General features: G+C 40.1%; 2 protein-coding genes across 5 annotated transcripts in view; one reads left to right on the top strand and one right to left on the bottom strand.

Annotated features, from left to right (window-relative positions):
• Nucleotides 1-2,161, top strand: part of cers1 (ceramide synthase 1) — a 51,082-nt gene extending 48,921 nt beyond the window's left edge. Inside the window, exon 7 of the mRNA XM_079678613.1 lies at nt 1,892-2,161. Coding sequence (XP_079534739.1) covers nt 1,892-1,934 — 43 coding nt within the window. The 3' untranslated portion in view covers nt 1,935-2,161. The remainder of the gene's footprint in view (nt 1-1,891) is intronic.
• A 541-nt stretch (nt 2,162-2,702) lies between these two features.
• Nucleotides 2,703-27,036, bottom strand: ncln (nicalin). Of its 4 annotated transcripts, none has more exons than XM_079678574.1 (15): nt 26,593-27,036; nt 25,462-25,652; nt 24,122-24,266; nt 22,840-22,934; nt 20,174-20,254; nt 17,680-17,783; nt 15,794-15,882; nt 14,008-14,147; nt 13,402-13,580; nt 12,497-12,584; nt 12,365-12,403; nt 11,769-11,932; nt 11,440-11,493; nt 10,310-10,388; nt 2,703-7,754 (listed from the first exon to the last, which is right to left on the bottom strand). In XM_079678574.1, the coding sequence occupies exons 1-15, from the start codon at nt 26,765-26,767 to the stop codon at nt 7,692-7,694; spliced, it is 1,686 nt and encodes a 561-aa protein (XP_079534700.1). In that variant the 5' UTR covers nt 26,768-27,036; the 3' UTR covers nt 2,703-7,691. The 4 variants fall into 4 exon arrangements, with proteins under 4 accessions (XP_079534700.1, XP_079534698.1, XP_079534701.1 ...); XM_079678572.1 differs by having other exon boundaries at nt 13,354-13,580; nt 26,593-27,029; XM_079678575.1 differs by having other exon boundaries at nt 11,769-11,929; nt 26,593-27,028.
• Between the last annotated feature and the right edge of the window lie 314 nt (nt 27,037-27,350).

Here is a 27,350-nt window from a genome sequence, read left to right as displayed (position 1 = left end):
AATAACACTCTGATCTGACGGGGTAAACAACACTAATAACACTCTGATCTGACGGGGTAAACAACACTAACAATACTCTGATCTGACGGGGTAAACAACACTAATAACACTCTGATCTGACGGGGTAAACAACACTAATAACACTCTGATCTGACGGGGTAAACAACACTAACAATACTCTGATCTGACGGGGTAAACAACACTAACAATAATCTGATCTGAAGGGGTAAACAACAATAATAACACTCTGATCTGACGGGGTAAACAACACTAACAATACTCTGATCTGACGGGGTAAACAACACTATTAACACTCTGATCTGACGGGGTAAACAACACTAATAACACTCTGATCTGACGGAGTAAACAACACGAATAATACTCTGATCTGACGGGGTAAACAACAATAATAACACTCTGATCTGACGGGGTAAACAACACTAACAATACTCTGATCTGACGGGGTAAACAACACTAATAACACTCTGATCTGACGGGGTAAACAACACTAATAACACTCTGATCTGACGGAGTAAACAACACGAATAATACTCTGATCTGACGGGGTAAACAACAATAATAACACTCTGATCTGACGGGGTAAACAACACTAATAACACTCTGATCTGACGGGGTAAACAACAATAATAACACTCTGATCTGACGGGGTAAACAACAATAATAATACTCTGATCTGACGGGGTAAACAACACTAATAACACTCTGATTTGACGGGGTAAACAACACTAATAACACTCTGATCTGACGGGGTAAACAACACTAATAACACTCTGATCTGACGGGGTAAACAACACTAATAACACTCTGATCTGACGGAGTAAACAACACGAATAATACTCTGATCTGACGGGGTAAACAACAATAATAACACTCTGATCTGACGGGGTAAACAACACTAACAATACTCTGATCTGACGGGGTAAACAACACTAATAACACTCTGATCTGACGGGGTAAACAACACTAATAACACTCTGATCTGACGGAGTAAACAACACGAATAATACTCTGATCTGACGGGGTAAACAACAATAATAACACTCTGATCTGACGGGGTAAACAACACTAATAACACTCTGATCTGACGGGGTAAACAACAATAATAACACTCTGATCTGACGGGGTAAACAACACTAACAATACTCTGATCTGACGGGGTAAACAACACTAATAACACTCTGATCTGACGGGGTAAACAACACTAACAATACTCTGATCTGACGGGGTAAACAACTCTAACAATACTCTGATCTGACGGGGTAAACAACACTAATAACACTCTGATCTGACGGGGTAAACAACACTAACAATACTCTGATCTGACGGGGTAAACAACACTAATAACACTCTGATCTGACGGGGTAAACAACTCTAATAACACTCTGATCTGACGGGGTAAACAACACTAATAATACTCTGATCTGACGGGGTAAACAACACTAATAATACTCTGATCTGACGGGGTAAACAACAATAATAACACTCTGATCTGACGGGGTAAACAACACTAATAATTGATCCGATTGACAAACATCATGTGTGTAATTCGTGGCGTAATTCAAACGGGATCGAAAGATAATCTTTCTCTCTCCCAATTGACTTCAATAAATAATTTTCCCGAAATAGGGTCCCATGGGTCGGAAGTAGATGGGCGGGACTTCGCCTCTATTCAAAGTCCTTTTCAAAAATCATTCAAAGCATTAAGATATAGTGATATAGTGTATTTAAATACAAGATATTTAAGAAACATACAAATAAAGAATCTCAGGTTGTATTCAGGTTTACAAGTTATGGTAAAACCGACCCTTAGACAGACTTCGATTGAATTAAAAGTCATTTAATGTGTGTGTTGTGTGTGTGTGTCCCACAGGAAGCACGTGCAGAACGGGGTCACCAAAGAGAAGCATCTATAACAGCGCCCCCACCAGGCGGCTGGCTGCACTGCAGACAGGAAGTGAGATCAGGCTGCGAGGAGTTTCTACCCTTTTATTTGTTTAGGAACATTTCATTTCATCGCTGTCGTTTGTTTTGATTAGAGCACTGTGAATGTTATTCCAGCTGACTTTTTGTCCTATTGTTGCTAACTTTTACATTTGATAGATTCAGTAGAAATGTTGAAACGTCACGAGCGTCAGAAGAAGTGGGGGGAAAAAAAACGGAAAATTCTCGAGATTTTGGAATAATTAATCCTCCGTCCATCTTCTCTGACGGGAAGAGGAGAGGCTAAAAACATCCAGATTCAAACGAAAAATATCACGTTTTTTCTCAGTTCCATATTTCACATCCGCAGCAGTGATGAAACCACACGTATTGATTTAACATATCATCGCACAAGTCAGCGGTGGCGTCCATTACTCTGAATTAAAACGCCACATTAGTGTGTGTGTGTGTGTGTGTGTGTGTGTGTGTGTGTGTGTGTGTGTGTGTGTGTGTGTGTGTGTGTGTGTGTGTGTGTGTCTGTCTGTGGTGTTTCAGGATGGATGTAGCTGATAAACTTTTTCACAACATTTCACCTCTCAGTTCCTCTTATCTCTTTTTGCTGACGATCAACCGGCTTTGGAAGTATTTAAAGTACGGGAAAAGCTTTTTATTGTTTTATTTTTATTGTTCCTACGTGTGTGTGTGTGTGTGTGTGTGTGTGTGTGTGTGTGTGTGTGTGTGTGTGTGTGTGTGTGTGTGTGTGTGTGTGTGTGTGTGTGTGTGTGTGTGTGTGTGTGTGTGTGTGTGTGTGTGTGTGTGTGTGTGTGTGTGTGTGTGTGTGTGTGTGTGTGTGTGTGTGTGTGTGTGGCAGAGCGTCTGCACTGACATGAAGGCAAACAAGCCTCTTGCTGGTTTAATGACGGCAAAGAGCTAGAATTGATTGACGGGGATTCATCCGCATCGTTTTGATTTGTTTGAAACAAAACGGATTTAATTTATGGCGCGGCTATTTACAGAAATGTTTTAACAATAGCCTAAAAACTTGTGTAAAGATAAAGATCAGTATGATATAAAAGAATAAATAAACATTATGTATGCACACATTATTCAGGAATGCATGACATGGAATGATTTTTGAGAAATATGCTATGACATTGTCTCACAAACAATGAAGAAAACAAATCCTCTCGCTATGTAATCATATCTGTATTAATGTCTAAAAAACTGAACAGTGATCTTTCTTTGAAGCAGCAGCGACCACTCGACACGAAGAACTATAGATAGGGCTGGACGACACGAAACTAGTCAAATTATACCATATGTGGAATTAAGGACTTGATTGGAAGAGGCCGTTACTAGAAAAGTGTGTTTGGGACACGTTGATTTTTCTCGAAGGGGTTTAATCTGAGAAAATACATTTCTGACGTGACAAAAAAAAGGCTTTGGACCTTTTTGGTTTAAGAAAACTCCTTTATCTGTACTTTTTTTAGTTTTTAAACTATTCAATTATACAGTGAAAGATCCCCTACTAGTTTACTTTAATGTTTTTCCCTTAGATTTGTATCATTTCATTTTCCAGCTATTCCTCAAAAAACATGTTTTGGATATCATGCCATTCAAATTTTTAATTTTAAGAAATTGCAGTTTTTGTATTTCTACCCCAAGCTCCCATAAGTGGGTCAAAAATGACCCGCATGCATTTTCTATGGAATTTTGATTTTTTTTTTTTTTAATATGAAAAAATGTCTAAAATTATAAATAGTGAAAAGTTTAATTTCTAGTGTGAACCAAAATATAATAGTAAATATTATATATAATAATATAAGTGATTTTTCTTAACCAAAATGACAAAAATGGCATAAAAACACATATTATTCTAATACGGGTCCTTTTTGACCCACTTATGGAAGAGAGTGGGGTCCAGTCACTCTAAGGGCATCTAAGGGTTTCATCAATATCACAATATCTCCTGTAATGCAGCATTTAAAACCAGAGATACAACATGTTACAATATCTAAAATCTAAGGTAATATAATGTTCTGATATCTCAAGCTCTAGTAAAAACAGTGTGTGATTATCCTCAATATGTTATTTAATAATGCATTTTTAAAAAAAAGATATATCAGACAAGGACAATTTCATCCTAAAAATCCACATATGGGAAGATTTTTAAAGTCATCTGTAAAAAATAAATATGAAATAATATTGAAACTTACATATATTAAATATCTAGTCTCTTATCATGATATATAGTGATTTATATGATCCAGCCCTACTGACACACACATGAAAACAGGTGTGTGATGAGCCTCAATTTGGCATTTAAAAACACACATCGTAATATATAATTCAGACTCAAATGACGGGGTGATTGCGTCCCATAAATCAGATGTGTCTCTGTAATTCTTCTGCGTGAGTGCACGCTGCTGCAGCACCTGTTATATTTTGAAAGGGATATTTTCTACACTTCCTCTCGATCAAATTCCAGCTTGTTGTTGGATGAACGGTGGGCTTGTGCTGCTGGAGCCGCAGATGCTTTCTGTCTGTCTTCCACATTTACACCCCCCCCCCCCCCCCTAAACATCATGGTGTGGGGCGGGGTTACAACAAATTTTATATTTTATTTCTGTAGTCATTTGTTTTTCTTTTTTTTAAATTGCTGCTGTTTTATTTCCTCTGAGAGCACTGTTAGTATTCCAGTTGTGATCAGCTGTACTGTAGAAAACACGGTTCTTATCCAACATGTGTAGTGTCAGACAGGAAGTGAGACTGAAGACCCACACAGTCGGGTTTTTTTTTTGGTGTGAAGTTTGCAGTAAACCCACAAACACCCAACATGTGGATTAGGTGTGTCTCATCCCTAAAGTCTGGTATTTACAAAAATAAAAACATTCCTACAGTCTTAAGGGGACACAAACGCACCATCAGACGGTTTCAAATGACGGTTTATTTTGCATCTTAATGATTTTTACTTTGATAGATTACCCCAAATACATCTGCAGCAACTACCAGATGTGCGTTAGATAATATTTAATTTAATGTTCTTTAACTTTTTATGTCAGTATGATTTAAAAAATGAATTTCATACACGTCCCCCATCCCTACGCACCACAAAAGAGGATTTATTTTCAGGATTTTCGGCCAGAAACGTCCGTTAAGTTAGGAAAGTAAAGTGTTTGTTAGGAACAAATCATGATTTAAGTTAAGAAATGTCATTTCTGTCTCCAAGACAAATCAAAAATAAAAGGAACATTTTCTTTTAAATTGATCATTTATTTATCTTTCTGTATTTAATTGGATTATTCTTATTTAAAATGTTCTTAATATTGCATGTGAAGCTCAGTTCAGACCGACAACTTGTGGGATATGATGTTTAAACCGTTTCTACACATTAAGGGAGAATTCCTCATTTAGTGTAGAACTTTAGTGCAAAATAAACACGTTTTGAGTCTAAAGTGAAATAAACACCTTCATTTGGAATCTGGTTGTTTTCATTCCACTAGTCTGAAATATGACATGTTATTGAAGCAAATGATAAAAAAAAAAAAAGTGAAATTATACCAGTTTCTTATTTTAAGATCAGGAAGACAAAAAAAAAAGTGATTTTGACTTTTTCCGATGTTTCTTGGTAGACATGACGTCTGTACGAGTTGTCGGTCTGAATTTCGCCTTTTCAAAAATTGTCCCTGCGAGTGTTTTATTTGTGCCAAACGTCCACCTAAAATAATTTGTCGGGCGTTTGTGGGAGCTGACGAGACGAAGCGCTTAGAGAACGACGGGCAGAAAACGCCCTGCAGGTATTTCTTATAAATTGCACTGTAATTTATTAGTATTATTTTTATTGTTCAATAGGAAGATTAGAAAAAGGGAAGGGGAGAATTTGGGGGGATTTGTGGGAATAATCAGTAAATACAAGTGGATCACTATTCACTGTATGATAAACAAATTACCCTTTCTTTGTTTTAAGGAAATCTGACCACTTTTTAAATCTGAATTGATAAAGACATGCTCTTTTGTAATGCAATTTTAATACCATTCAGCCAATGTTATCATTTCATTTCCTCCCATCAAATAAAACATGTCAGTAAACGAAAAAAAAGCAGCTTTGTGTGGTTTTTTTAATACATTTTTTTTATTTTAATCACAACTTTTCATTGCAGAGATCAAGTGTGAGCGGAGAAGGGTTCAGTGCACAAATGAAAAAATAACTGCTTCAATAAATTAAAAATTCATATGTACCACGCACGCAGCATTTCCCTCGAGTCGGTAAAAAAAGGGTCACGCGGTGGAAAATACAAAAAACAAAAAATCACCCACAACAAGGTAGAGACACATCGGGAGTCACTGCAGTATTCATTCAACACACACACACACGTTTTAATAGGACCAATATCTGTCTCTTCCGATTTTAACACAAACACTGCAGCGACAAAATCTTAACAGTTTAAAAAAATCTCAGATCAGATTATCGCTGAAGTCACAAACTCATAAGGTGTTTCTCTCAGATAAAAAAGGGGTCGTTATCTGGTCTCTACACGTCGCCCTGATTGTATTCTAAGACCAGCTTTAACATGACTCAGCGTTTCCCAGCATGACTTGTTTTATTCATTAAAAAAAAGACTTGAGCAGTAAGAAAATCAAGTCACAGAAACAAACATTACAGGAAAATAGGGGCACAAAAAGTGGAAAAACGTCCCTAACGTTAGATATTATTAAAGGGGGGGGGTTAATGCAAACAGTAATTATTTGGCAATCGAATGTTGCTTTTCATTATTTCACTACCAAGGCGATTTAATCAGGATCATCTAGACACTACTTCACATTTTGTTTTGACAAGTCGTGGATTTGTCTCATTTTCACTTAAAAAAAAAGGACAAATTCAGATTTTCCTCGACACAATACTCACAAACCCATATGGCATTTTTAAGCTGCACATATTTTCATCATCGCTGTATACTTTTCTTCAGAACAAACGGCGAACATTTGAAGTATTTTCTATGCCTTATTAAATGTTTTAGAAATTATATTTGTTTAAATAAAATTTCATTTGTTTCCGAGTCGGACAAAAAAAAAGGTAGTTTGAAAACATCATGGAATTCAATGTGAATTTGTATCCAGTTTTTCTAAAACGCTCGTTAATGTTAGTTACATTTGTTAAATTGCAGCCCTAAAGAAATGGGAAACATAATCCAGCCTTTTCTAAATTCACCAGAGACTAAAATGAGTTAATTTGAAGTCTTTTTATTTTGAAAAAACAGGGAATTACGACCCAAAAAGACTCACGTATAATCTACCGCTGCACGTAGAAAAGTGGTTTCCTCTCTACAATGTGACTTCAACACAGTCAGTATGAAAATAAATAATAATGACACCGACTGATAACTGTTTAAACTTCTTTATGGGAGTGTGAGTATCGTATTTAAACAACGTGAATCTGTCCTTAATTATTATCTGGGTTAAACTCAGCGACTTCAGACAGTCTCTGAATCCTGTCTACATCTCTCACTGGAAACACTTCAGTGTGTGTGTGTGTGTGTGAGAGAGAAATGATTCCTGATTGTTCCGGTCCGGAGAGACCAAATGGAGGAGTTGGCAGCGGTCCAATCTGACATCATAGTTTATGGATGAAGGAAACGAAAAATATTCTGCTGGGTTTTGAAAGCCGTCGGTTCGGCTCGGCCCAGCTCCTGCTTTCACACAAGTTCTTGGATTTGAAGAAGATGGAGAGAGAGAGATGTGGAACTTTTACTTTAGTGGGATTTCACTTTGGGCTGCGTGACTCTGCGGGCGACGCTGTACAGGAGCCCGAAGTTCTGGAGGAGAGAGAGAGAGAGAGAAGAACACAGAGAGAGATATCAGAATCAGGTTTATCACCAGGTAGGTTTACACGTACGGGGAATTGGACTTGGTGTCGTGGTGCATGAAAACAAGAATTAAAAACACAGGTAGAGAAATAGAAAAATATTTAAAATAACAAATATTTGTGACCTGCTCCATCGAATTCAGTCGCATCGACCTGAAGACACATTTTGAGTTGTATACACTGTTGGAAAGAGGAGATTCCTAGCTTTCTGATGATATCAGGATTGTTGTTTTAAATATTAAGCGAAATATGTCACATTCTATATGACAGTCACCGAGTCATCACTTCTCTGAAATCCATCGATCGGATTGATTATTAGTGGAACAAATGATCAAAGGACTACGGAGGCAAGACATTTTAGTTTGGATTACTGGTCTGGGGGAAGCTCACGAGTGAGTGAGTGAGTGAGTGAGTGAGTGAGTGAGAGTGTGTGTGAGAGTGTGTGTGAGAGTGTGTTGGTGTGTGTATTTTTGGGTTTGTGTTTGTTTCCCGGGGAAAACCCTCACGAGAAACACCGGCTGATGTTTACTCCGTTCTCCGCTTGTAATTATGCCAAAGCTTCAAATTTGTATTTATCATCTGAATTTACCGAAACAAGTTTAATATTCTGAAAGCCAAGACTTTGTTTGTTTAAAATCAAACAAAAAACCCAAACCCCCAAAAACTATTTTTTTACGCAAATCCACGTTTATTTTGAAATGAGCCGTTGTGACATTTACTTTGCGACTGACGAAATAAAATAAGGAATAAAAATCAGCTGTAATGCAAAATAAAGTTTTACATTGTGTTTCATTCCATTGCAGTGTAAATACTGCACAGTCACTTACCTTAACAGACATGAGGAAGTACAAACTAAGTCCATTTAAATGCAGAAGTTATTCATTATTTTGCCCTTATTTATTGTTATTATAAAAGTATTCCTCTAAGCTTTTTACAAATAGTCTCATTTATGATCAAAGGGACTCCAGATGAAAAACAAGTGTATAATAATAATAAATGCAGAGGGTGGAAGTAGTGGAGAACAAATACTTCGTTACTGTACTTAAGTACATTTCTCTGGTATCAGTACTTTACTCTACTACTTATTTTTCTGAGGACTTTTTACTTTTACATGTTGAACTCAAATACCTGTACTTTCTACTTCTTACATGTTGAACTCAAATACCTGAACTTTCTACTTCTTACATGTTGAACACAAATACCTGTACTTTCTACTTCTTACATGTTGAACACAAATACCTATACCTTCTACTTCTTACATTTTGAACCCAAATACCTGTACTTTCTACTTCTTACATGTTGAACTCAAATACCTGAACTTTCTACTTCTTACATGTTGAACACAAATACCTGTACTTTCTACTTCTTACATGTTGAACACAAATACCTATACCTTCTACTTCTTACATTTTGAACCCAAATACCTGTACTTTCTACTTCTTACATGTTGAACACAAATACCTGTACTTTCTACTTCTTACATGTTGAACTCAAATACCTGTACTTTCTACTTCTTACATGTTGAACACAAATACCTGTACTTTCTACTTCTTACATGTTGAACACAAATACCTGTACTTTCTACTTCTTACATGTTGAACACAAATACCTGTACTTTCTACTTCTTACATGTTGAACACTAATACCTGTACTTTCTACTTCTTACATGTTGAACACAAATACCTGTACTTTCTACTTCTTACATGTTGAACACAAATACCTATACCTTCTACTTCTTACATTTTGAACCAAAATACCTGTACTTTCTACTTCTTACATGTTGAACACAAATACCTGTACTTTCTACTTCTTACATGTTGAACTCAAATACCTGTACTTTCTACTTCTTACATGTTGAACACAAATACCTGTACTTTCTACTTCTTACATGTTGAACACAAATACCTGTACTTTCTACTTCTTACATGTTGAACACAAATACCTGTACTTTCTACTTCTTACATGTTGAACACTAATACCTGTACTTTCTACTTCTCACATGTTGAACTCAAATACCTGTACTTTCTACTTCTCACATTTTCCAAACAGGCTGGTTCCTTTAGTCTGAATGTGTGTTTGGTGGCGTGATCATTATTATTTAGAGTCATTGCGTGCCTATTGATTTGAACACGATCCGTGTATCCATCATTTCCTGGTCTTCTCTAAAGAAGAGGGACCAATGAAAACGTTGTCATGTTGCCGTTGGTCACCATGGAAACATTCATTAGCTAACAATGACATTATTGTTCTATTAATATAAAGGGAGGTCAGGTACTCTTTAAAACAGCTGCTAGTTATGGGTACTTTTTACTGAAGTACATTTCAAAGCCTCTTTACTTTGACTTGAGTAAAGAAGTTTAGTCAGTACTTCTACTTTCACCAGAGTATTTTTAAACACGAGTATCTGTACTTCTACTTGAGTAAAGGATGTGTGTACTTTTGCCCTCTCTGAATAACACAGATATGTAACGTGTGACAGAGGTCACAGAAAATAGTAACTTGTACCTGGATGGCGAGGTACATCACCCCTAAGTACCCTGAGATGCAGACGGCCAGCAGCAGGTCGAAGATGGCCGGCTTCACTCTGAGAGGAGGAGAGGAATGAGGGGATTATTAAAGGATAGACATTAAAAAACATCATCTAGATCAGGGGGGTCAAACTCAAATACACAGTGGGCCAAAATAAAAAAAATGGGTTCTAGTCGAGGGCCGGACTGGTTCAATGTTTATTGCAGAACTTATTGAAATGAACTTATTGCACATATTAAACCTGGAACTAACAAAGCTTAAATGATTGCCTATAAAAACAACATTAAACATTAAATCATCAGTTGCATTCATTTCTTATGGCTCTATCTGCAGAGTGATTTCTTATGATTACATTTTCCCACAGGCCAAGTAAAGCTCAGAGGAAGAACTTAAATAAAACATAAGAGGAGGAGGAGGAGAAGGAAGAGGAGGAGAAGGAAGCGGAGGACTAAGAGGACTAAGAGGAGGAGGAAGAGGACTGAGGGTGCGTCTCAGGTCGGTTAAATCGAATCCTTGCGTCCCTCCCTGACGCTGCACGGCGGATCGAAACATTTGTACCATCTGTTGTAGACCCAAATAAATTAAAATAAAATAAGAACTCATTCTCAAAAAAGATAAACGCCATTCTTAAAATGTAAAACGAAAAAAGCGATCATGAAAATGTTTCCAATAAATGAATAAAATGATTTTTGACCACTTTGTTGTTCAGATATATCACATATTTGTAACTGAATGAAACATGAATTGAAACAAAATACGGTATAAACTGAGGAGTGACTCCCGTGAGGTTCATGTGTTTTATTCACTCCGCTGGTAAACTGCTCTCATGTCAAGAAGCATGAGATCAGTGCATCGTCCAATCAGTGAGCGATACACAGTAAGGGGGCGGGGCGAGTGTCTGAGGATTTCATCAGAGGATGGTCTGGTAGTTCCTCGGTCCTCCGGCACAAATAAGGCCACTCAGACGCTACTCAAGATGGCGCAGACAAATCAACTTCCGGTGATACAGAGACCGAGGAGCGAGGAAATGAAAAATAAGAGAAGTGAAATGCACCCTGAGAGGAGGAAGAGGAGGAGGAGGAGGAAGAGTAGGAGGAGCTTGTTACCTGTATGCGTTCATCGTCTGCTTCAGCTGATCGTAGAAAACAAACTCTGGATCCCTGAGGACGACAGAGAGGAAAGCGTCACTCAGAGACTCCCAGACGGAGGAACAGGAAGTGGTCGCATGCTGATTGATGAACAGGAAGTGGTCACAGGCTGATTGATGAACAGGAAGTGGTCACATGCTGATTGATGAACAGGAAGTGGTCACAGGCTGATTGATGAACAGGAAGTGGTCACAGGCTGATTGATGAACAGGAAGTGGTCACAGGCTGATTGATGAACAGGAAGTGGTCACAGGCTGATTGATGAACACGTTGTGTGTCTGGTGTACCTCTTGTCTGCTCTGACGTAGTGCCTCTTCACGTCCTTCAGGTAGTGTCCCATGTGATACTCCAGAGTCGAAACCACGCTGCTGTCTTTGTCCACCAGCTGGGCGGCTCGGGGCTGAGCCGTCAGCCAATCAACGACCGCCGAGAGCTGCTCGTCCTGCACCTGCTGACACACACACACTGTGTTACAACGGAGGAAACACTGCTGACACACACACACGTCACACACACACTGTGTTACAACAGAGGACGAGGACACACACACACTATGTTACAACAGAGGAAACCCACTGCTAACACACACACACTATGTTACAACAGAGGACACACACACACACACACACACACACACACACACACACACACACACACACACACACACACACACACACACACACACACACACACACACACACACACACACACACACACACACACACACACACACACACACACACACACACACACACACACACACACACACACACACACACACACACACACACACACACACACACACACACACACACACACACACACACACACACACACACACACACACACACACACACACACACCTCCCAGTTTAGAGACTTACCATCTGTTCAGTGAAGATCTGCAGGTCTCCAGGAGCGCCCTGTGCAGCAGAGTAAACAACAACAACAACAGGTCACAACACAGGCAGAAAGCAGACAGTAAATAAACGCCTTCCATCCGTTTCTCCCTTCACCTTTTCAGTGAGGTTGTATATGACTCTGGCGAGCGCCTCTGCTACCAGCTTTGTGTTTCTGCTGAGCTTCTGAACATCTACGTGAGGCCTGGAGACACAGAGAGCAGCCGAGAGTCAGAGGAGAGGAGGAGAGCACAACACGAGGAAATGTCAAATCAGCTGATCGGTAGAGCGTGAAATTAAACACAGAAAGCTTTCTAACAAACACAGAGAGGGAGATGGAGGGAAAAGGAGAGGTAGAGATCAGAGAGGAGAGAAAAGAGTTCAGAAAGCTCATCGTTTAAAAACACCCGTGGCTCAAACTTGGACACGTTACATCATGGGACCCTGCCCAGGAAAACACGTTCTTATTTTAACCCTTAAATAAATCGTTGAGCAGAAAAACTGTTACTTCTCTCCAATGTGTTATTATATATTAGTTTAGGAGCCAAACTGCTTGTAAAGAATGGGTTTAAGGCAGTGCTTCTCAAAGTGAGGTCCGTGAGCACCCCCTAGTGGCCCGTGAGTATATTGGTAACATTTCACATTTTTAATTGATTTAAGTTCTCCGCACTCTCGTGGGAATGTCTCCGCAATGGAGCGAGCTTAAGTTTCGCTTCCGATGCATGATACAGCCCAGCGCAACACCTTCGTCTCACAAGAAAAACGATATTTGTGGAGTTAGGTGGTCCAGTGTTTTTTCATTGGTTAAGTGGTCCTTGGTATGAAAAGGTTTGAGACACACTGGTTTAAGGTTGCTCAGTTGAACACGGCTCTCATGACGGAACATTTAACAGTGGTAGAGGTACAAGGAACGGCTCTACGTTAGCTAAACTCTACTCTTTTGTTTTGGGGGGGATAGAGAGACGTGCACCCACCCAGCAGGGGGCTCTCCCGCTCCGTGGCGAGAGGAGGGGGACACTGACCGGGCGTCCATGATGCTGGCTCTCTGCGCCAGGCGGTGGGAGGCCAGGTGCGACAGCGTGAAGGCCGGCAGGCGGCGGATCCCGAAGCGCTCGTGCTCCCAGGCCAGCATGTCGTCCGCCAGGTTGATCTTCTTATGGACCATCGAGAACTTCACGTCCGGGAACTGGCTCTCTGACACCTGGGACGACACAAGTCCAACATTATAGGATATCGTTATAAATAGTCTGGGTTTTTTAAAGAAAAGTAGAGAAACATTTATTTTAAACCTGAAGAAAAAAGGTGAGAAAAAACTGATTTGACAAATAATGACTAACTGTTACCCTCCTCTCACAGCTGGTGGTTAATGTCAAAGGTCACATGTCGGCCGTTTCTACTGATCATATTTCCATTGTTGAAGTCGACTAGAATAGATTTACATTGTTCAATGTTCCAAACTCACATTGGTTTCTCATACAGCATCTCTGTATAGTATGTGTATTCACTCTCTGTCCTAAACGGCTTGTTGGAGCTCCTGCCCCCCCCCTCCCCTATGAGCCCACTGTGCTCTGATTGATCAGCTCGCCCACTCTGAGTTATAATATGATATAGAGCGTGGATCTTCTCACCAGCTCCAGCTCCTTGAGCAGGGTGAACTGAGGAGACCCCTCTTTGGGAGGTTTGGACACGTGGAGGTGCATAGTGTCTCCGTTCCCCAGAGTGTCCAAACACAGCACGAAGGCCACGTTGTCCTGCAGCAAGCTGGAGTCTGAGGAGGAAGAGGGGGGGGGGGTATGGACGACAAGAAGAAAATAACCAATGAGATACATCCAAATATTAAAGTAGAGCAACAACTAGGACTTCTATTCCGTGACTACTATAAAGTGTTATCTCCAAAAAGCCTTCAAATAGAAGTTTTCGTAGAGTATATTTATTTCTCTATTTATATTTGAAGCTCGGTTTGGGGAACACACATGTCTGTTACGGCTGCCGTCTTCCTGGTCGTCTTAACTGTGTTAACCTGTGTTACATGTAAATGGGCTGTGCGGTTGCCCTGAGGTCATTGGCTGCTATCTCCTGGTCGGCCCCCCCCCCCCCCCCAAAGATTGTGATTGGACCACGCGAGTTAACAGTGGTTAACTCGTGTGGTCCGTGTTGGTCAGTATTGTTGTTCTTAGATTAGTTTAGTATTGTTTGACTGTTGTCCTCTACATCGCTGTGTTTTCTTAGTCTGTAACACTTTAATAGTGAGGGATGTTTTGTTGTTGTTTAGTTCGTTAGTACCTATTTCTTTGTATGTACCATAATGTTCGGACTATAAGGCGTACATGAATATAAGCCGCAGCAGCTAAAGTGAATGATGTGTACATATAGAAGCCGCACTGGACTACAAGCCGCAGGTGTTTTAATGTTTAATTACCATATGTAAGGGTTCGTGCACAGAGGGGATTGTCGGGAAAGAGATGGCTGTTTGAGGAAGCTCCCATTTATTAACATTTCAACAAACAAGTTGCATATTTGCATAACGTATTCAAGTGTTAGCATTTAGTGCAATAGTAGCTACAGAACATGTGCTGTGTGAACTGTACTGTATCACATAGCGTTTCAGACACACACACTTTTCAACTTTCAAACTTAAACGGTGCGCTCCCAGCGCACGTACCGGCAGTGATCTACAGCAGTGGTTTTTCAACCAGTGGTACGGGGACAAACTGTCTCGCTCTCGTAATGTCTGTCTGTCTTGCTCTCGTTCTGTCTCTCGTACCACTCTCGGTTCCACTTTTACTTTTGCGTGCTACCTGTCTCACTCTTTTCCGGCCTCCAGCTTTTCCTGCTGGAGCCCGCCGCTTAAAGGTGGGGGGCGCGGACCGGCCATAGAGCCCATAGAGTTAAAGGTGATGGACTGTAACCTGTAAAATCCATAGATTTAGGAGGTCCCCTAGTGGCCGTTAGCTGTAAAAATCCATAGATTAGCCGCACCGTTATATAAACCGCAGCGTCCAAAAATGGGAAAAAAGGCGCGGCTTATAGTCCGAAAATTACGGTAAGTAGGCTCCATTTTTAGAGTCCTCCTTCTATTTGGTTATTTATCAACCTGTGCTCTTTTGGCCTTTTTGTTTGTTCCAGGCTGCCATTTTGTTTACCCTGCTATTTAAAGTAAACCCTTTATAATTAAACCAATTCCAACTGGTGTGTGTTGTTTTCCTCTACCCTAGAGGGGGACGTAACAATGTCCCTTACCTTTTCTTAAGTTGGCATTTAGGTCACAAAAAAGGTTTGAAATATTTGATTTAACTGAGATTTTGAGTATTCCTTTAAAAAAGCATCATATATCCAAAGCAAAAGAAATCCAGCTGCAGGAAAAAGTGTATGTTTTATTTCTTTGTGTAAATCACAGTTTGAGCTGAGCAGTACCTGTGTGATCCAGATTATCTTCCAGCCAGCGTTTGGTGCCCTGGTAGTTAAACTTCCCTCCGCCGGATACAAAGAACAGCAGATTGTACCTGAACACACCACACACACACACACGTGAAATCTACATAAAGGGAAACCTAACGGAGGATGTGGATGATACGGTGCTAAGAAACAAGCTAATATTAGTCTGTGGGAATTATTTAACAACGTATACTTAAAGTCTCAAAGTCACTAGTGTAGCTATCGCACATATCAGTGATTTAACCCATTAAATAAAACTATTTATATATTTAAGTTTCTGCTAATATAACCTGAAGATGTTTTTATTTTTTTTAATGTCCTTTGATTTGGTAGAGGTGTGTAAAGTTAAGCTCAAGCGTGTATTTCAAATCTGAAGAGAGAGTTATGAATTGAGTGGGAAGTGTTCACTCCTTCCTATTCATTGACAGACATATACATCATTGTGTTGTTTAATAAGAGGTTGTTGTAAATGTTTGCTGGGCATTCTTTTCTTAGTTCCTACTACTAGCTAGATTAAAATACTTCTTTTAGTTTTGTTGCATAAAATCAGACTTCTAATTTTCACAGATTGATGATAAACAGTGATTTATTGCCTCCTGGCTTCTTTTACTAAAACGACAATATTTGTGTTCTGCTGCACAGAATCCTGGTTTCTGTAGTATTTAATAGGGCTGAACGATATATCGTGTCATGGCGATAACCGCGATATGCGCGATATTCACATCGCAGGGACGTGCCATTTTATTAATTTTTTTTATTAATATTTTTTTTTAGGACGTGTGATATTAAGTAGGTACATTAACTCAAACACGTCATGTTACAATTATTTTGCTGCTTGCTACAAAAGGAAAACTTGCGCGGCTCTCATGTCAGGGGTACTTGAGTGAGTGACATGCAGGCTCTGCATGCACAGCAAGCCACCAATCACAATCATTCTTGATCAGATCACAGCAGGCCCCGCCCCGCTAGTTTGCAGACCATCAAAACACCGGTAAAAAATGAGCGAGGCAGAGGAGGACAATACCGGAGAGAATGAAGATTAACTTCCAAAAAGAAAAGCAACCTCTGGAACTATTTTGGATACAAAAAGGTTCTTCTCTTCTTCATTCACAGATGAACCCCCTTATTTGAGGGTAAGCAACATGCATTATCATGACATGTTAGATCATGACTTAAGGTATGATGAGTCAACCAGTTAAGATCCAGACGTCCGTGACTAAAATCCTTCATCCGGTTAAATATAGTTAAAAAAAACGCAATATATATCACAGGGGAAAAGATATATCGCAATGTGAGTTTTTTTCAATATCGTGCAGCCCTTGTATTTAACCATATTTTCTGTCATCAACAGTTAATAAGGTGTCAGCGGGAAATATGAAGTATCTCTACTTTAAAATGAAGGACAGATCAAGTATTTACCCAAACAGGTCATTTTAAAGTCCACTCTCTGAACTCTCTGTAGGAAGCCCTTCCTCTCAGATACACTTTGGTACATTAACTACATTTAGACAGAAGAAAGATCCCGGTCCTTATTGACGTTTATAAGTGTAATTCTTACCGCCCGCCGAGAGCAAAGACAGTGATCAATAAGGCATTCGGAGCAGGACACTAACCATAACAAATATGATAGACTTAATCTTGTGTTCTGATGAACCGCTGAGGTCAGCAATCAATAACAGCTCCACCATTTCATCAGGAACAAGTGAGTGAGCAGCGTAGAGGTGTCTGTGGTGTGCAAGATACAACCGGAAATGAGCTCTTTAATGAAACTAAAAATACACACAAGTTCTTAGTTGAGGTTGATGGGTGCAAAAAGATCCGGAAACAAATGTCTATGTGTTAGATCGTGTGGTGTTATTGCTCACCCAGCGTGTGTCCTCTTGTAGGTGTAAAGTTTTGAGAAGAGCCGAGCGAGTTCGAGTAACATCGACACCCCGCTGCCGTTTGAGTCGGCTCCGTACGAAAGCCACTGAACAAGAAAACACACATTACTTTCATAATAACTCCTTACATTTATTATAGCACTTTCCCAGATGCTCAAAGCGCTTTACAAATACACATTACACACATATCATATATGTAACGGTCATGTACTGTGGACAATACCCACAGGAGGAAACTCAGGTGAAGTGTCTTGCCCGAGGACACAACGGCCTGACGCAGCTAGGGATGCCAGCGATTATTTGATTTTTCGTTACAGTCGGCGAATAATCGATTAATATTCGCCAGGGCTGTCCGATTTTGATCATGGACAGTTTCTGGCATCCCTAGACGCAGCGGGGGCGGGTTTCGAACTGGAGTTCCCCAACGCCCCCTTGATCTGATGATCAACGCACTGCCTGCCTGCAAACATTTTATTTAGATTGGAATCGGTGAGATTATGATCTTAAAGAATATCTTGTGATTTATTTCCCACGGATTTATATTCTCCGATGTTGCCTCTAGCTCGTTTCTTTGCATGCTCTCATGTGCATTTCACGTGTTGTGTTCAGGTACGTCCACTGTATATGTTCGTACCTTTAAATACCCTTAAAGGTCTCAATAAAGTGTTGCATACATTTGAAAGGAATATTATGGATGAATGAAATGGAAGAAATGAGAGCTGGCTCCAGAGGAACCCCAGTGTGCGAAAAAGTACACGTCCCACCGTCCGGGACGTGTTATTTACAATATCGGACAAGTAGATATTTCAATTGACTTGTCCGGCGGACAAGTGACGTTTTTCGCCCTGATTTATTGAAAGATTATTGATAAATTCAGTTTACAAAAGGCAGAACTCATTCGCAAATTGTCAGTGTCCGCCATTGTTCGTTTAGAAATGTTAGTTTCGGTTCTGCTTGTCGATTCCTAAGGAAATGCATCTCGCCGCTTTCTGTACAGACGGGGGCGGGGCGGGGCAGCGCTGGAAGTGTAGCACAGTGGCAGGGTTGGGAAGCAAAACTATGTTCGGAGTAGGAACAAATAACAATTGTCCGGTACCGGGATTAATAAGAGTTGTGAGGATAGGAGGCGAGGCCGAGCCCCGCGGATCGCAGCTCTCTCTCTCTATGCTCCGGATCAGCTGTTCGCTGCATGGTGCAGCTCAGCGTCTCTCTCTCTTTCTACACACAGCGGATCCGCTGCCCGTTTAACAGCCTCATCTTTTTCAAACTTTCTTATGTTCTTTCTCTAATACGTAATGAAGGTTATTAAGCGTTTTAGCTCATGTGTTGTTAATATTGACCGCCATTTCCTTTATGAAGTGAAGCAGCCTCCCTGTGTCCTCGCGCTGTCCTCACATCCCCGGACCCCCAGACTCGGAGGAGCAAAGGGATGTCAGTGTTGTTTATGAAGCAGGGTATAGAAACTACATTATTGAAATGAAAATACTATTTATTTACTTTTACAAACAGTGAGACGGGCAGATGCAGCATGTAATACACATGCGTAAGGACATGTGTAAGCGTGCAAGCGTCTTTGAGTTGTAGAAAAGCGAATAATTAATTATTACTTATTATTATAAGCTATTATTATTAGCCTATTATCGTTATATTTAAGGCCTAGCGCTTTTCTACATAGGCAGGTATCAGGCAGGTTGCAGTGTAACATCAGAGGAGACTGGGCCAATTGTACATTCTCAAACTGCACCACTTAGAACTAACTAATCAATGCAGAGATTATTTTTATATAATTGTATTCAATAACCATATTAAATTAAACAGTATGAAGTGATTTGTAAATAGGAATACAGATTTGACTTAATGTTTTCATAAATATATTTTTCTCCGACTTTATCATGGGACTTATTTTTACCCTCTCAAAGAACCGAAAATAACCAGAATCGAAAAGCAGAACCGGAATTGTTCGAATCCAAACGATACCCAACCCTATGTGTGAAAATGTAAAATACGATGGCGAAGAAGAAGATTCCAGTGGCCCCAATTTTTCTCCATTCTGGACAAGTGAAAAATGTATTCGGACAAGTAAATTGCCAAACTCACTTGTCCATGGACAAGTACTCTCTAAAAACTTTTTCTCACACTGAACCCTCCCTCCATCCTTTCTCCTTTTATTAACACAAGCAACTCTATCCATCAATGGAGAATATACTTTTACTGGATAAAGGCGATAAACACATTTTGATAAGGGGATTTATTTAAATATCTAGGACAATAAAAAGATCTTATTTTTCAGTCTGCCCTCGTTTATATGCATGGTGAACTGAACCCGTGCTTTTTCTAAAGAGGCCCCGTGTTGACGACAGACTATAACCAAATCCCACAGATAGGTCCTGATGAATGTTCCTTCATCTGCTTCACTCCCTGTAGGCTTTTTAAGACCTCTGGTTTAATTATAGGACAAAAGGAGCGGTGAACATACCGGAGCGACACCGAACGAGTCGTAGTGAGCGACCACGACGATAGTGGGAAGATCTTCTCCTCCGACTCCAGCCAGACGACCCTGAGGAATGAAAACAGACGTTAGAGGAGAGAATGAAACAGAAACAGATGATCTGAAGCACGAGACTCAGAGGGACAAAGGGAACAGAGCGGAGTCAGAGTGGGTCGACCTGTAATCCTCAGATCAAGTTAGAAAGTCCTGACTTAACACTTCACTCTTGCTTTGCACTCATTCTTAAAAGAGAGTAAAACAGAGGAGGTCCTATGTACTCTAAAGCCCCTTCCAGGGTTCCTGCAGGTTTCACCAACTCAAGTGTAAGACTTTTTAAGACCTTTTTAAGACCTTTTTAAGACCTTTTTAAGACCACTTAGAATAGAATTTAAAACCTATTTCACAGCAAGAAAGGATGAAGGAGAATTGCTTTGAAAGAAGAAATACGTCCCATAATTACTTACAAAGTAAATGTATTCACGTTCAACATAAGAACGATGACTGAACATAACATCACACAGAACTGTGTTAGCGTGTTAGACAAAAAGAGTGTGTGTGTGTGTGTGTGTGTGTGTGTGTGTGTGTGTGTGTGTGTGTGTGTGTGTGTGTGTGTGTGTGTGTGTGTGTGTGTGTGTGTGTGTGTGTGTGTGTGTGTGTGTGTGTGTGTGTGTGTGTGTGTGTGTGTGTGTGTGTGTGTGTGTGTGTGTGTGTGTGTGTGTGTGTGTGTGTGTGTGTGTGTGTGTGTGTGTGTGTGTGTGTGAGTGAGTGAGTGACAAGAGCTATAGTCAGAGCTCTGCTGTCTTCATGCTGTTGTATGATTGGTGTTTAGCTACGGTATTTAGCGTCTACAGCACCTCCGCTTTTAGGGTTGACGTAGACCCAAACGTCGCCCGGATGTACCCCGGTGTTGTTGCGGGAGCTGCTGCACTAGCTAACACTCCACTAGCTAACGATACATTAGCAAAACAAAGGCTAATTTATTTTGCAAAAGGTGCGGCGGGCTTCAAACACGTTCCCCTCCACTCGTTTCAACCAAGCACTAAATTAGATGTTTTCCAACCAAATACGGTTGAACTGACACTTCCCCATATTTATTTTTAAGAAGATTCGAAGATACCAAGGTTTCTGACTGCCGCTAGCTGAAGCTTGGTTGGTTGCTAGGTTACTAGCTAGGTGTTCTCCGATAAGGGGCCGGGGGAAAGAAAGTTAGTGATTACTGGTTCCATGTTGATTTATTTCAATACAGATTGTTGGGGGGAACTGAAAGGCTATTACCGTACTGGTTACTTTGCAGCCCGGACATTTCCCCCAAAACACATTTAGACGCTATCGCAACACAGAAGTACCTTTCAAATCCGATCATTTTTAAGACCTTCTAAAATCATATTTAAGACCTTTTTAAAGGCCAAAAATTCAGATTATCAAATGTAAGACTTTTTACACTGCCCTTCAGTGGTATCAAATAAAGTTATGAATACCCCAGTTAACATGATGTACAGGTGGAGACATCGCCTGAGTTTGTTTCTAATGCATTATACAGCTTTAAAGTCAAAGAAGCCTTTAGTTCATTTCCCAAAGCTTTGGCATGAAGACAGAACCTTTATAAGAGCATTCATTGAACAAAAAAAAACCACCTTTTTCTATAATGAAATACAGGCATGTAAGGTACTACTGAAGCCTCACCATATCTACAAACAAATAGGAGTGTTTTGGATGCTTTGTAATTGATAATGATCTCGTCATAGAAGCAAACGTATATACATTTGAGCGTCAGGCCTGCAGACAGTGAGAGGAAACCAGAATAAACTCTACAGAGCAAACCTCTCAAAGGAAGGACCCAGACGAGTTAAATCAAGGTCCTTCCTGCTTCCAGTCGACAGCTCTAACCACTAAACCACCGTCTGCATGACGACTTATTCCTGTGTGCGGAAAACTGCTCGGACCTTCCTTCCTTTTACATTTTAGGTTCCACAAACGCCTCGCAGAAACACAAATACTGAGGATAAAGACTTCACTCACACTTTCAACAACACACAGACATGTATATATATGTATTCAGTCATTCATAATAATCGTCACTCTGTGAATACAGCTACTCGGTGTCTTGTTATTTTTTATTTATACTGTTACTGACAGGTTTAGTCTTATTATCCTAACCCTGGGTAAAGTATTTTTCTATTCTTTGTTTTTACCTTTATTGTGATGCTGTTATAATACCACATTTTCCCTTGGGGGATTTAGGAAGGTTTATCTTTAGTTAAGTTATTATCTTAACACCTAAATAATTTAAATATAAAAACACAATACTGCTATCTGTGAGTTATACAAACTACAGGAAGCAAGAGGTGAATCTTTTTTGCAGAACACTATCTAGAGATTATTTGACACTCCTTTGCCTTTAATTGCACCTTTTTAATGATCAGCCATTTAGATTAAGAACATCATTGAATGTGTAGTTTCAAAGCCAAACAACTGCACTTCTATGTGGGAGAAATACATCTAAATAGAAACAGGAATTGCAATTAACCATCAGCTTGTAGCAGCCATGGGTATCAAATGTTTTACGTCACAACCAGTATCATTTAAAAAACTAAAAACATTTTAACCAGCCGATTCAGGCACAGTTTTCCAATAAATACGATAAAGTCTCTCACCTCTAAGCTGGTGATGGCCCAGTCGCTGATGGCTTTACTCTGAGCTCCGCTGGTCACCATCTGGAAGCCGTTAGCTGTGGCCGTGTGCAGCAGCACTGCAGGGATCAACAGAAAACATATTTAGAAATGATCAAAACTGTAGAAAACGCTGTTGGGGAAACACTGAATGTCCTCTTCCAACATGAGTCACATGATAACAAAGGTATCCCAACTGTAGCTGAGAACATGACAGGATGTGTGATTACCTAGAAGAGCATCAGGACTGTTTGAGGCATATGGTGGCTATAGGCGCATTCACACCAAGTACTTTTCCCACAAAGGTTCCTGAGAACTACGATTTAGTTCACACCAAAAAGTCCCAGGAACTAAATGAGTTCTAGAGAACCTTTTTTACCCCCTTTTCAGTCCCTGCTAGAGAGCAGGGACTTTCGTGGGAGAAAAAGGTTCCTGTGTCTGATTGGCTGGGCGGAATGCAAACCACGCCCCGTCAAACTTCCAAAAACTTTTCTGAAGCCGCCATTTTATTATCCTCGCATTGCATTATTAGCATTATTAGCATTAGCATTAGCCCAGCGCAGAAACGCAGAGAGACTAACTTATGACAACACAAAATAAAACATGGGAGCGGTGGAGATGAGGAGGTGTCGGCGTTCTGGCGATTGACTCGGAAGGCTTCAGTAGAAGCTGCTGGGGGTCCCAGCAGCTTCTACTGAAGCCAGTCCCCAACTCCGGGGACTTCCGGCCGGGGATTTTGGGCGGCAGTATACGCCGTGAAGTTGTTTGCGGCCTGCAAGTAAACCCAAAGCAGAAGAAGTGACGTCAGCGGCTTCATTTGCCTAATCCACCCCCAGAAACTAATTTCCGGTGTGAACACGATCTGTACTTAGTTCATGAGAACTAAAGAGTTCTCAGGAACCTTTGTGGGAAAAGTACTTGGTGTGAACGTGCCTTATGTGATTAACATGATGATTCAGCCTCTATGGAGAGAGACATATGACAAGCATGATCATTTCTGACGTGGAGCTAATCTGAAGTAAACATTGAATACTGCTTTCTATTCCTCCATCTAGTGACTGTGGAACTCCCTCTCTTGGATATCAGCATGTGAAGGACACTGTTCAGGAACTACTTGATGCTCTGTATGTGATGACTACTTCCATTCTGGAGAGGATCACAGATACATGGATCCTGAGATTGAAGCTCAAGCCGAGTGAGATCTTTCTAACAAATGCAAACAATCTAAGCCCTTCAGCAGGTCCGGTGTAAAGGGAGTGATTTGTACCTTCGGCGGCCGATAGGGAGCCCTGAGAGGAGGAGGAGGTCAGGGTCTGGGTGTAGATGGACAGCAGCTCGTCGTCCTCCATGGCGAAGTACACGGGGACGACGGTCTCTGTGGCCAACATCTCCGGCTCCAGCTCCATGAACTGCTGCAGGGGACAAACAGAGGAGGGACAGTGCGTTTAAGAGAAGACGCTCAGTGGCATCTGGTAGCGTGATGTGCTGATGGGTTCAATAACAAGAGGGAAAATCTGATTTATTTATTAAACCCTGCAAGTTCAAATCCTGAACAGCTCTCACAAACTGAAATAAGACGCCGAGCTGGATGAATACTACTAAGCTTTATTTTGACAGTTGATTATTATTGTGGTCATTCTCAAGACATGGCTGCAGAGTTTGAAGTAACAGTGCTATAAATGACGTTTATATATTGTGTTGCATGTTGATTTCAATTGTCAGTGTTTGGTTAAGTTAGTTCAGTGGCAAACGGGAAAGAAGCTGCAATAGAAAATAACTTTTTGTCTCGACTATACTACGTCCACTAACTAAATAAGTAACTCATTAAATCCCAACAATCTGCTTCTCAGAAAGACTTACAATCCTACTCAAAGAAGTAGTCACAGTGTGCTTTAGTGAGATATTATAAATATATACACTGATATATTTCAATCTCTCTGAAGGGTGGAATAGCCTTGATTAATATTTTCTCTTTTTAAGTCATATTGAACTCAGAAAGTTGAGGGTAAAAGCTTCAAAGTGTTAAATAGCTTGATATTGAACCCATTATGTATTGCCATTATTTTTCAGTTGGTATGCCCTTGAGCAAGGCACTAGTCTAAAGAAATTCAAACTAAATGACGAGCTAGTGTTTGACTGAGATTAAGAAAGCATTGCTACTCATGACTAGTACCAGGAATAAATACTGAAAACAAAATGTGTATCTCTTTAAATATGTATTCTCCTTGTGCTGTACATCTGTAGAGTATGTTCACTTAAAAGTTATGGAAGATAATTACATTTTTAGGTATATTTGTTGAAAGTCTCCCGAAAAACAAGCTTTTTTTTTTTTTACTTGTTTCTCCAAAGTTGCCTATCCCAGTTTTAAATATTGCAAAACCATGTTTGCACATTTTCTATAAAAAAATATGCCCACATCTCACAGGTAGCCCTCGCTGCCAAATGCATCATTTCAAAAGCTCTTTTGGAGGTACAGCGAAGCGTGTAATATTGAATCCACAGAGTACCGCACTGTGACATCATAGATTTTTACACATTTCAAGTGGAAACAGTTGAGGATGAAGGGAGCAGAAGGCTTTGTTGTGTAGCATTACAACTTGTTATCACCTGAACTATGTCCTGCGGCATAGCAGACATGTTCTTGGGCAGGATGATGACCACAGCTCCTGCTGATTGTCGAAGCGCTTTCTGATACTCTTCGTAGGAAAAGTCTGCAAGCCGCATGATTACACAGCGACGACTTAATACCTCTGCTTCTACAGTACGAGCCTCCGTATTCAGGATGGCATTCCTGGTACCTGAGGGAAAGAGAGACACAAAACATCAGTTTTAATAATATAACTCCTGACTTTGTGTTAGCAAGAAAGGGCAGAAGTGGTTGAGCCTTTTGAAAGTTTAACTATGTTGAATCAAAGGTCACTTTTTCTACAGACTAATGCTGGGGGCTTAAAGTATGTGTTGAGTCTGAAAGCTTTCATTAATCTTCATCAAAGACTTGCCACAGAAACAGCCAGTACAACTTATCATACTTAAAAAAATGTGACCAGTTAGATGGTCATCCCTAATGGAAGTTCTTACCCCTGTTTGATTGTGGAAAAGATAAATGGTATCCTTTATTTTATTCTTGACAAAATGTTCCATCACTATATCTTTGGTTATAAAACATAGTCCTCTTTAGACCTTATCATATACAAATCACACTAATAATAGTTTAAACAGGTGTGAAGAGAGGTCAACCGATTCTGTAAGACTTGTGTCTCTCACATTTGGGTAAGACTACTTGGAATGCAATTTGGCTAAAAAACTAAATGATTAATTAACAAAAGAGTCCAAGTAAAAATATAAGGAAACATTATATATACATAAATAATGTATAAAGACATTTAAATGTGTTTTCTTTAAGGTTCTGTTTATACCTACGTGTGTCTTTTAAATTAATGTACCTATTGATCTGTTTAATTGTAAGTATTATTAAGTAAATTGGTATCATAACACTGAATAGCTTCGAGTAAATTCGCTAGCTTCGGAAAGAAAAATAATTGCTAGCTTGATATTACCATCTAGCAATGCTAAGCTACATTAGCAGCTAGTTAGCCAATGCTATCCTGCACGCCGTCATTGAAAGGCTACTATAGGCACCTTAACGTGAGCTGAGGAACGACGTGGTCACTGGATACCTTAACCTTATAATGATTACATTAATTCCCGATTGATACCATAGATAAACAGCTTCCTCACCGTAGGGTTGACCCTGCAGGTCGTACTGCTGCATGCGGTAAACGGTGAACTCATGAGCCGCATCGGCCGGCAACGGAGACACCAGGATCAGCACCGCAGGGATAAACACGATGAAGGTGAGGGGGAAAGAGGATTTAAACATGTTGTCGAACACTTCACTGGCTTCCTCAAACATCCTGGCGGTTTTATGGAGCCACAGATAAGGATAGAATTAGAATTTGTCGTCGCTGTTAGCAACTGACAGCCTGGGAACCAGTTGAGCTAACGGCTAACAAGAGGAGCAACTGACAGATGTTTGTATTCAGGCAAGTAGTAGGACAACTAAAGAAAAACACAGCAACATATCGTGGCTTAATGCAGCCATTATCAATATTGCCTTTTGTTTAGTGTTTTTAAATATAGTTCAATGAACGCTTGTAAAATACATGATGATGTAGAATATTAGATATTAAACCAATCTACGGTGTTTCAGGGATCTTTTAGGACAGCTATATTTAGGGCCCATGTTTTACCAAAGATGCTCTTTAAGTGAAGACGCCGCCTTGCAAGCATGACTGCTTAATAAGAATGGCGTAAAGAAAATGTATTTTATATTGTTCTGCTAATATTACGTATTTAACAGATAACAAACGTATTAGCATTATGAATTTAAGTATATAGTTCCTAAGAGAACGTAGGATGATTTTATGTCAACAAAAATGACACAGTTTAACTGATGTTAACGCTCTGTGATGCAAGATCTCGCGATAGTTCGATGC

Source organism: Notothenia rossii (genome assembly GCF_949606895.1).
Source record: "Notothenia rossii genome assembly, chromosome: 1".
NCBI lineage: Eukaryota > Metazoa > Chordata > Actinopteri > Perciformes > Nototheniidae > Notothenia > Notothenia rossii.
The sequence above is the reverse complement of the archived record's forward strand: the minus strand, read 5'-3'. Positions and strand labels throughout refer to the sequence as shown.

Bases quoted from the DNA above. Each gene is read 5' to 3' on its own strand.
- ncln (XM_079678572.1), bottom strand. From the start codon at position 26,767: ATGTTTGAGGAAGCCAGTGAAGTGTTCGACAACATGTTTAAATCCTCT. The intron at 14,148-15,793 runs GTACTGCTCAGC...CTTCCTCCTCAG, and splicing joins AGATAATCTGGATCACACAG to ACTCCAGCTTGCTGCAGGAC. The intron at 11,933-12,364 runs GTAAGTCTCTAA...TGTGTGTGTCAG, and splicing joins AGATCTTCACTGAACAGATG to CAGGTGCAGGACGAGCAGCT.